The sequence below is a fragment of the Carlito syrichta genome, unplaced genomic scaffold (genome assembly GCF_000164805.1).
Source record: "Carlito syrichta isolate Samal-C Ts95f unplaced genomic scaffold, Tarsius_syrichta-2.0.1 Scaffold307338, whole genome shotgun sequence".
Classification (NCBI taxonomy): Eukaryota; Metazoa; Chordata; class Mammalia; order Primates; family Tarsiidae; genus Carlito; species Carlito syrichta.
In genome coordinates this window covers 1,123,164-1,134,951 of record NW_007251434.1, presented here as the reverse complement: position 1 = coordinate 1,134,951, position 11,788 = coordinate 1,123,164, and the positions used below count along the sequence as shown (strand labels likewise).

Below are 11,788 nucleotides of genomic sequence, written 5' to 3'. Positions count from 1 at the left end.
GGGCTCGGCACCCCCCCGCCGGCCCCCACTGAACGGAGCCCTGCTTCCTCCTCGCCGCATCCCTGAGGGAAGCGCCGCCTCTGCTCCCGGGTCCTCCGCCCGCCCGCTCCTTCCTGGCCGGACCCCGCCGCGCTCCACCCCAGTGGCCGGAGAAGCAGGTCTCCAGCCAGCCCTCGCGAGCTGCCCGCTTGCTCCCCGCCACCCGGCCTCCTCGGATCCCTCGGCGGGGCGCTGAGGCGGGGGAAGAAGGGGCCGGGGTCGCCACGGCGGAGGTTGCTGCCGCCACCCCCCTGCGGGGGTGGCCGGGGTTCCCGGCTGGGGGGGCACCGTTCTGGGTGAGGCATCCACCATGGTGAGGCCCCTGAGCCGCTGCGCCCGCGCCCCCCCGGCCGCCGCTGTCTCCTGCCCGTCGGTGCTGCTGCTGCTCCCCCGCCTGCTGTTGCTCCTCCATCTCCAGATCGGATCACGGTGAGGGAAAGATGAGCGAGGAGACGGCGACTTCTGACAACGAGTAAGCGCCTCGTTCATCTTGATTGCTACCCCCCCCCACCGGCTCCCCCCTCCGCATTCCCCTAGACCCCTCCGGAAAGCTTGCAACCCTGGAGAGTTCGGTGCGTCTTGTTCGGAGATAACTGATTTCTTAGCCATTTTTAGGGTCAGCCCCCCCCCCCCGCATCTAGTTGCTTTCTGGTGGGGTATTCAGGGTGTCAAGTGTTGGGATGGAATGGCAATTGTATGTCCACGGGAAGGAGTCATGTGGGTGGTTGGAAGTGGAGTAGCGATTACCCCTTTTCCTGGAGACCCCCGTCCGGTCCTTTCTCTCTGGCGTACCAGCCAGCATACCTTGAATAGCCATCCTGCTTCCTTTATAGCTATTTCACTGGGAAACTAACGTGTGGGAGCACCTCCTGCAGCAAACTGCTCTTGAATCTTAATTCGATGAGTCAGTGACTTTTAAATACAGATTAAGCCTTCCCCCCTCCTGTAAACTTGTGACCTATAAGAGTCTTGTAAAAATTAAAAAAAAAAAAAAAATAGGGTTAGGGAAACATTTTTAGAATTTAATGGGATTAAGGACTCCTGGAGTGTGGGAGATGTTGAGCTTGTGTTTACCTTTGTGACTATTGGACGTGTTTTCATCGGGAACGTAGAAAAATTTGAATGCTAATTTTTGCTCTTTGACTATATTAAAACATACCACTTACGTCGATTTAACTGAATTTACATTGCTGAAAATGGTGATTTCATCAACTTCTGGAGTATTCTGATTTAAGTTTTTGCTTATTTGGGCTGTCCTTGTGTTTTCCAACGAAATACTTTACCGTTTAAATATTTTGTTTTAACGTAACAGCTACCCGGAGGAATAATAGTTACAGTTTTCTATTGAGAAGGAATTTAATTCCATGCAGAATATTAGTATTCTCTTTCTTGTAATTCTGTTCAAGTTTTGTTTATCTTTGGAGGGTCGGAAAGAGTTAAATGAGTTAGGACTAGTCCTTAGGATGCATTCCTTTAAATAACGTGCATTCCTCAAGTCAGACCTTTTTTGAGAGCACTTTAAAGTCTGTAGCAGTGTCCTGTTTAACATAAAATAGCTTAGAGAAAGGCCTAGCAACGTCCTCCCCCCTTTCCCCTCCCCGAAAAGCACAGGCTTCTGATGAGCGGGTGTAGAAGGAGGTAGATTGCTGCAGTGTCAGTGCAGTGTAGAAGCAGAAGTGGCCGCCATGTTCTCTCTCTTTTTGTGAATCGCCCTCATTTGCATAGCACAGTCTTCATTCATAAAAAAAATAATTAAACATCCATCACCTTGGACATCTTGAAAGGATTTTCCAACAACAACAACAAAAAAATCAAAGCTGTTTATCTGTTTTCATGCAGATTTTTGAGTTCGGGAAGTAAGGAGAATTTGAAATTCTAGTTTAAATTTCAGCACATACGCACACACAAACAACTACCCCTGTTCTCAGAATGTTGACACAGTTATGTGGGAAATATCAGTTCGGGGAGGTGCTGAGATCACGTGATCGCCTCCATTCATAAAATACCTGGCTGTCCATTCACAGTGCAGTACAGTGTCTCACTGCCTTCTGCAGATTAAACCTACTTTGAGGGAGATCAAGAAGTCTATCTGAGATAATGGTTGGTTAGGAGGAAACTGCTAGAAATGCTGACCAGAATGATAGTAACTTTTACTTGTATCTTTAAAGCAAGTAGCTTGGATCAAAAATGTTAAATTCTATTTGAGATGGGAGGAGACTTCTTACCAGTTCTTTTTTTTTTTTTAAGTAGTGAATATCTCAGTGTAGCTGCAGCTAATAGAAAAACATGATGGGATGTGAGTTGACGAACATGTAAAATATATTGTACAAAAAAATGGGCCATTTTTTTGTACTTGCCATGGATAAATTGAGAGAGCAGTTTTTTTCTTCCTTTTTTTTTTTTTTTTTTTGTAGTGATGATACAGCCCTTCCACTAAGATGAGAAAATATCCCCAACGGTTTAATCCCCAAGATGTTGATATTTGAAACATTAAATGGCAGTCTTCACTGGGGGAGTTTTTTTTTTAAAATCAGTATTTTTTATTATGATATTGTGGGGTACAGTTAAGGGTTAGGTATACAAATATGCTTTGTTCAGGCACCCTTGTTGATAAGAGGTGTCTTCCCATAGGAGTTTTTTTTAATCTTAAATATATATAGTATGCTAACTATATGGGACAGTTTGAAAATTACTTCACTCATCCACACTTTTAAAATTGTTTTTACGGATTTATCTTGCTTTACTAATAAATTATTCCTTAGTAGCTTTATAATGCTTTTAGTTTTGGTAGGGCAAAAATAAATATATTTTTTCAGTGTAATATTTTGGTATGAGATGTTAACTCTTCATGGGGACAAAATCTTGGGAGTTTTTGTCTTTTTTAAAAAAAGCATATTAGAAAGGGATGTGTTCATCTGGTAATCAATTTTGCTATAGCTGTCGTTTGCTTGTACATTAGCTAAACCACAAGAGTGAACTTATTTAGAATGTAGCTTTTATTATAATAATTTATGTCTCATCTTTAATATATAAAGTAAGGTTTTGAAATGGAAATTTATTATTTATAGCTATAACATTTTGAAGAAACACAGGAAATATATTATAGCAGAAACCATTAAGGCCTTATTATAGTTTAAAACCACCCTGTAATGTGGATTTTATTTGGGCTTTACATATATTTTTTTCCTCATTTTTTTAAACCTCATTTCATAGGCATTTAATTACAGTAGAGACTGTTCTTAACATTCTTTATTTTCTTTTCCATCTAATTTGAACCTTTAAGAAAAGAAAATTGCCAGTTTCTTGGGAAACCATTAACTCTTTCTACAATGCCATTGTGGTAAAATCCAATAAGGCCCTTAGAGGCCTTATTCTGAAATCTCTAATACATGCTCTTTTATTTGAAATTAGAGTTCTATGTAAAGAAATAGATAACTCCTAGAGGTTGATTGTGGGTATATATTTAATCAGTGATTAGTGGAGGATATATTTTTTGCAAGACTTTCCTTAATACCATACCAAATCAGGAAGAAAGTGACTAGAATAGAATAAAACATTTCTATCTCAGCTTATTTTAATTCATATTATAAACTCTTACTTTTCAAAAGATTTTTGGTAGGTGATTTTTCAAAGCACAGAAATTGTTTAATACTCCAGTCAAATATTTCCAATACATAAAACCATACCATGTTATACATGTTGAGGTAGCCTTTTTAATAGAGTTTTAAACATTTAATGGCATATTATGTAACACTTAAGTGTCTTTGTCCTTTGATATTGAGTGTATGTAGTACTACATATCCTTTAGCCAATTTGGTCAAAGCACTTGGAGAAGTAAAATAGCTGAAATATAAGCTATTTTGCTTATTAGGCTCACATTAGCCAGAAACACTTGCCATGTCATTATTAGACTTTCTAATAGCAAATTGGAATTATGTTAGATTTTGGTTAGGTTAACTAGCATTAGGTCACTTGTGATAAATTTGGTATGCTGTAATCTAGGTTTGAACCATTTTTTCATAAATAAAAACAAATTTTTGTGGTTATATTATATCATAAAAAGTGTACCCAGTGGTGAGTTTTTCTGAGGGTAGTACAAATAAATATATAGTCACCCCCTCATACATTTATTTTTTGTATCTACACATGGCTATACAATTGGAAAACATAGAAAACTATGTAATATTAAACCAGCTAATATTTATATAGATGTGGTACATTATACAAACATTTGCTTTGAATTCAGTTGATCTATGTAAATATGAGCTAAGTGACTGCTCACCTGCTTCAACTTAATTCTCTCCGCTTTCCCACTTCAAACTTTACTATCCTGAATGTTTTTAAACACAATATGCTACCATGCCTAGAATAATCCCTTCACTTGCAAAACTTTTGTAAATCCATCATTTTCCCCCAAAAGACATTCTCACTTACACAGTACCCCTCCCTGAACAGTCCTTCCCTTTCTATTTCTCTATATTTGATACATATTTATATTAATTTTTTTAATCATACAATTGTGATTATTTATTTCTATGTCCTCTATTATATAATTTCCCACTTTGTGTGGATGCCTAGCACAATGCTTGATGGTAGATGCTCTAAAAATGTGAGGGAATTGATAGAATCATATCAGATTTTTTTTTCTGTGAATTTATGCATTTGAGATCATAGCTGTGTTAGAAAATAGGTTGAAAAAGAATATGAGAAAAATACATTATTGTTCTTTTAGGAAGAGTTACCTTGTATTCTTTTTTTTTTAGAGGAAAAAATGGCCTCATTTTGATACGTTTTGTTTCTGCAAGGTTGAGTAATAATTTTTTTGAGTTGCAGTCTCACTCTGTCACCCATGCTGAGTGCAGTGGCACACTCACAGCCACCCCAGCATCAACCTGCTGGGCCCCGGTGATCTTTCCTTCTCCGCCTTCCAAGTTGCCGGAACTACAGGCGCGTGCTACCACGCCCAGCTAATTTTTTAAAAAATTTATCGTAGAGTCTCACCAAGTCGCCCAGGCTGGTTTGAACCCGCGGGCTCAGGCAGTCCACTCGCCTTGGCCTTCCAAAGTGCTAGGATTACATACTGAGCCACCAAGCCTGGCTGAGAAATAACTTAATTCAGGCTTAAAACTGTCCTGGATGCTGTTGAAATATTTGGATGTGCTTGGCCTCTGAGCTGTGTGGTATATCTGAAGACCCATGTCCTCAACAAGGAGGTAGACATATGTCTGTCTTTTTTGGCACAGGAAGCTCTAAACTTAGGAAATTATATATCTGGCCATTTATAAGTTTTAAGTTATTTAAATCTGTCTCCTCTCGCACAGTTCCTTCATAGTGCCAACTCTGAGGAACTTACTGGGGATAAAGAAATTGAAATTCATCAGGAGAGATTAAAGGGCAGCAGATTCCATAATTTTACATTGCAGCTGTTGATGACTGAGAAGTGCCTAAGGGAAAATGGGCAACAATCTAGCCTTTTCTGTGGAACTGGTTAACTTGAACTTGATTGATCTTACGTTTTTTGGTGGAAGGGTTGATAAGCAAAGTTCTGCTTTTCTTCTTCAATCTTCAGTAGGAACTGCAGCTTCATTAAAAGTACCAATTTAAAAAATATCTCACCCCATGTAAGAGCAGAAGTCTGTTTCATATAATGTACAGAATGATGTCTAAAGTGAATAAATAGTAATTCATTTGCAACTTTACCACTAGATAGCTAGTGTTAAATTTTGGTATATAATCAAACCTTTCTTTTCCTATGATGTTGATGAGTCATATTCACTTAGTAGATTTTTATTGTATGCCAAGTTTTGTGATAATTATCTCTATTCTCTAAAAGAGAATAGAGATGATTGTAGCTTACTGTATTTTCTTATGTCATTAAGTATAGAGCATATGCTAGATGGGTCTGTGTGCAGTAGCTCTCACTTGTAATTCCAACACTTTGGGAGGCCAGTGTAGGAGGATTGTTTGAGGCCAGGGATTCAAGACCAGCCTGAGCAACACAGACATAGAGAGACCCTGTATATATATATATACACACACACAGAGAGGGGGAGAGAGAGAGAGAAGGTATTTGCAGATTATTGTTTTAAATGTTATCCTCTTTTATGTAGTATGGTATGGTATAGAGAATACTGGATTGGAAATTAGCATTTTTCTTCTAGTTTTTAGTTTATTCTGTCGTCTTGGGCAGGTGACAGCTTCTGTAGGCCTCAGTTTGCTTGTTTGTAAATCAAGGATTTTGTACCAAGCAACATTATGGGCCCTTCCTGTGCTTATGGTGTATGATCTATCCTAAAGTAATATAGTGGTAGACATATTGTGAATCACTAGATTTTGTTAACTTTATCATATTGTTATTTTTGCCATTTAGGCAAATGAAGGACTTCTTGTAGAGATCTGGTAAAATTGTGAAGTAAAAGAATGAATTTTGAATAACCAAGATAAAAAGTTTGGAAACAATTGGCATATTCATAATTTGTTAAGATTTTCTTATGTTGGACTTAATAGCTATGTGTCTTGGATGATACAATATATATTACAAATGGAGAATTCATTAAAAAAAATCAGTATGGGCTCTATCTGAGTGAATAAATGAATATAAGGCTATTGGGCTTAAATCGTAACTTAAGTAGTTCTATAAGAAATAAACTAAAAAAAGTTGCCAAAAGTCATTCACTTAGTCATTCATACAAATCATACTAATCTAAAACTAAGGGATCATTTGTATGTTTAATTTAAGACGTTAATGCAGAAGCTGGGCATGGTAGCTCACACCTGGGATCTCAGCACTTTGGGAGGCCAAAGCGGGAGGATTGCTTGAGCCCAGGAGTTTGAGACCAGCCAGAGCAACATAGTAAGGCCTTGTCTGTACAAAAAATTTAAAAAATAGCCAAGCACGGTTGCGTGCGCCTGTGGACCCAGTTACCTGGAAAGCTGAGGCAAGAGGATTGCCTGAGCCCAGGAGGCCAAGGTTGTGGTGAGCCATGATCATATCACTGTACTGCAGCCTAGCCACAGAGTGAGACCCCCCACTCCAATAACTAACTAAATAAATAACACAGGTAATGAATTTCATCCTTCTTTAATATTTAGGTTTATTGCACTGTTTATGAGAAGTTTTGTGCCATAGCTGCAATCTCAGAATCCAAAACCAAAGTTATTACAGACCTGTGAAGTCTTGTTTTTGTGTCACCCAAGATGAAAATATACTGACAGATTTTTGTTTAAACAAAGACCAAATATTCTTAAAACTCAATGTTTGTGGAATGGAACGGGGAAAAGTGACATTAGTTTTTACTAATCTTTAACTGAAATTTCTTTACATTTGTAACAGAAAGAAGTGCTAACAAACCTCAGCAGTATTAGAGGGTACTTGTGACAGCAAATGTATTTGTTTTTTAGGGCTGCTTGTAACGAAATTCCACAAATTGAGACAAATTTATTGTCTCACAGTTGTGAAGGCTAGAAGTCAAGGTGTTGGGAGGACCGTGCTCCCTTTGAAACCAGGAGAGTTATCCTTCCTTGCCTCTTTCTAGCTTCCGATGGATGCTGGACATCTTTGGCATTCTTGGGCTTTTCAGCTGCATAACTCTAATCTCTACCTTCATAATCATATAGAGTTCTCCCTATATCTCTGTGTCTTCATTTGACTGCCTGCTTTTAAGGACACCAGTCACTGGATTAGGAGCCCACCCTATTCCAGTATGACTGCATCTCAACTGATTACATCTGCAAGAGCCCTCTTTCCAAATAAGGTCACATTCTAAGGTATTGGGGGTTAGCACTTCAATAAAATATTTTAGGGAGACACAGTTCAACCCATACCACCAATCGAAATTACAGATATTTTTTTCTTATAGCACAAATGCTCTTCAGTTGTTACAGCTTGGAATATAATGTAAAATAATACAGTCTTGGAATATAATGTAAAATAATCAGTACTTTGAAATTATTATAGTCATCAAACTGGTTGCAAGAGCTTATATTTTAATGTGTTAATAAAAACAATATTATTGCTATATTTAAATGAAAAAAACTTTGATAACATGTCAGGATAACTTTTTTTTGTGTGACCCTATTTATTTTGTTTGGGGTTCTTAATACTGTTTTGAGAAAAAAGCCATAAGTTTCACCCTACTGACAAAAAGATTCGTGGCACAAAAGGTTAAAATCTTATACTATATACTGAAGCCCAGAAGGCTAAACCCAAAGATAGAGATGTAAAATAGAAAGATTAAGAAGCATGAAGAATAACATGAATAACTCCAACATACAGCTAACGATTCTAAAAGAGAATAGAGATAATGGAGGAGAGAAAAACTAAGAGATAGTGGCTGTGAATCTTTAAGAAGTAGCAAATCAAACTCAATTCAGTGAACTATAAAAACAACAACAAAATAGCCTCACAGCCAAATGGAGTTTATCTTGAGGCTGTAAGAATGGATCAACATGAGAAAATTAAGGTAGTTTATCATATTTGTGGATTAAGAGAGAGAAATGAACAAACAATGTTAAAATTTCATCTCATCTTTGCCTTATAATAATGGAAGTAAATGTTCATAAACAGTGACATTTTTCTGCTCTCTAGAATTTTACATTTTGAAATCTTCTGATTTAAAATGAGATGTTATATTTGGGCAACTTTGGGGTTTCTTTTACTTTAGAGTCCTAGAATTCTAAGGTCTTTGTACTTATGAAATTCATGTTTAGCATATCATTTCTGTCACTCATGAATGTAGGGTAGACTGGTGGAAATTGTGTTTGAAATTTCTGAGATTATTGAGGATTATCCAGGGAGATCCTAAATCCAAAGACAGATGTCCATGTAAGAGATGTAAAGGCTGGACGTGGTGGCTCAAGCCTGTAATCCCAGCTTTTTGGGAAGCCGGGGTGAGAGGATTGCTTGCGCCTAGGAGTTCGAGACCAGTCTGGGCAACATAGCTAGACTTCACCTCTGCTAAAAATAAAAAAATAATTAGCCAGGCATAGTGGCATGTGCTTGTAGTCCCAGCTACTCAGAAGGCTGAGGCAGAAGGATCGCCTGAGCCTAGGAGGTTGTGACTGTGGTGAGCTGTGATCGTGCCACTGCACTCCAGTTGACTCAAAAAAAAAACAAACAAAACAAAGTAAACAAGAAATTTAAGAGGAAAAGGTCATGTAAAGACAGAAGCAGAAATTAGAGTTATGTAGCCATGAGTAAAAGAATGCCTGGAGCCACCAGAAGCTGGAAAAGTAGGAAGGATTCTCCCCTAGAGCCTTTGGAAGAATTGCAACCCTGCCTACACTTTGATTTTAGACTTCTGCCCTCCACAACTGTGAGAGAATAAATTTGTTTCTTAAAAAAAAAAAAAAAAAAGAAATTTCTGAATTGTCTTGAAAGACATTTCTTTCTACATTTTAGAAAGCAAAGAATAAGCTTTAGTAAATTCAGCAGCAATTGGAAATTGAATTTCAATCTAATATCAGTTTAATTTATTTCTAAGTTTTATTTGTATAAGCAGGAGTTCTAATTAGATAGAAGGCCATTATGAACTTGGTTTGTGGATTGTAATTGTTTTTAGTATTTAGTATTAGTATTTCATATAATTAGACACATCTTGCTTGAAGTATTCATATGTTTAGGGTTTACTTTCACAAATTCACCATATTTTTTAATGGCTTTTATATATTAGCATCCTGTAGTAAGATTACCAGAAATGCGGATGAAATTTAGTGAATTGTGACTTTTCTGATACCACTTTTTCAAAGCTGCCATAACTTTTACCATGTCAGCTTTAAGTCACCAAACATTTTTTTTTTTACTGTCTTCTTGTGTTATTTTCATACTGTGACATTGGAATTGAGGAGTTCTGTGGTTCCTCCCTTAATATGTAAAGCATTATTAAACATTTCAGAATTTTAATTGCTGGATTTTATATATTGATTTCTTAGCACTTTCAGGACAGATTTGAATAGGCACCATTAGTAACTTTTTCCTAAAGGATTTCAGTTCAGTGACATTTGAGTAAGTGCCTGCTAGGCACTTGACTTTTTCCTTGGCTCTGGGGATGCAAAGATAAGTAAAACTTGAAAACTGCTTTCACAATTCAACAAGGAAAATAAATCCTTCTGAAATGTGATGAGTGCCTTGTTAGGAAATTCTTCAAGGCTCAAGGAGAAAATGATTTTACCTGGGGTAGATGGCAAGAAGGAGGTTTTGTGTGAAAGAAGGCTTCAGAAAAGAGGTGGCATTTAGAGACAGCCATGGGGGAGAGAGAGAGTATGGGAAGTGGGAGGAGAATTCCATCCAAGAAGAGAAGGGGACAGAAAATGAGCACAGAAGGAGAAAAAGGAAATGTTTGAAGAAAAGCAGTGGCTTTTTGGATACCATTGCTTGAAATAGTTGTGAGTAATTGAGAAAAGTATGGGGGACCAGATTGTGATAGATCTAGATTGTGTTTACCTGTAGGCAATGGGGAACCAGTATTTTAAGTGAGGGAATGATAACCAGTTTGCGTAGAAAGTGGGGCTCATTAGGACAGTTGATTTGGGGGAAAAGAAAATGAACTTCTGTTGATGAGGATGGTGTAATAAGGCAATAAAATAGAGCTGGAAGCAGAGCATTTGGAACTATTGAGGATGTATTTGAGAGGCAATTGAGATGTCTAATAAGTATGATTACTTGACTGAATGTGAAGGAAGGAGTAGGAAGAGTGTGGGATAACTTAAATATTGTAACCCTTTTCACTTGGATATCCCCTCTAAGGGGACATCGTAAATCTAGCAAACCACTCAGATGTCCCCTCTTAGGGGACATACAGAGATTGCTGGTGATTACACAGGACAAACTTATGCCAGCACAGATTTTCAAAGATCTATGTTTTCTTGAAGTTTTCCATTCAAATTGCATGAAAAAGTAAATAAAGAGATGGTATCTGTACTGAGATATGATCAATCAGTTGAGAAGTGGTTTTCAGGAATCACGAGTGTGTCCTTCCACATCTTCTTAGAACTACAGACCTGGCAATAAATTACATATTAATAATGTGGGAGAAAGAAAATAAGACTGCGTTGTTTGCGCTAATATAAAAACTCCAGGTATAAGATGCCAGGTTACTATTGCACAAGATGTATCAATGAACCTACAGTGCATGTTACTGACTGTTTCACACATTACAAAAATATATAAAATTTTGATTTTTTTGCCAAATAAGTTTCTCAGTGTTCAAAATTCCTTTATTAGCCAAATATTACAATAAGATAATTGGTTCCAACTCTATACTATTTAATATAAAGTGATTCATTTTTCACTATTTTGTAAAAAAGTGTGGTTGAGTTGCTGATAGGTGATGTGTGAGATGTCTCCAAGTGAAAAAGGGTTGAATTTGGGCTGCTGTGATGCTTTTAAATGAAACAGGAGTAGAGGTGGAACACGCTTTTAACAGAAAAGCAGCCCAATTTTGAGCTTTTAAAATCTGGGTGCTTACTAGGTGTCAATGCAGAAAATATCCCACATGGTTTAGTTTCCAAAAAAAATATTAAGGAAGTAGAGTTACAGGTGATATTTTCAACACATATAACAATTGAAGTCAGTGAAACATTTCATTGGAGGATATTAAGTAGTATTGGAAAGATTACAAGTGAGAAGCACTAGTGTTTTTAAGAGAAGAGAGAAGTGACATCAAAGACAGAAGAAGCTTGACTGGTGGGAAAGTCCAGAGAGGACAGTGTTTCAGAAACCAAGGGGAAAAGGCATGTTAAGAAAGGAGGT

General features: G+C 37.6%; 1 protein-coding gene across 1 annotated transcript in view; it reads left to right on the top strand.

Annotated features, from left to right (window-relative positions):
* The window catches only part of SPRED1 (sprouty related EVH1 domain containing 1), a 115,849-nt gene continuing 104,061 nt past the window's right edge, over positions 1 to 11,788 (top strand). Inside the window, exon 1 of the mRNA XM_008064441.1 lies at positions 1 to 511. Coding sequence (XP_008062632.1) covers positions 480 to 511 — 32 coding nt within the window. The 5' untranslated portion in view covers positions 1 to 479. The remainder of the gene's footprint in view (positions 512 to 11,788) is intronic.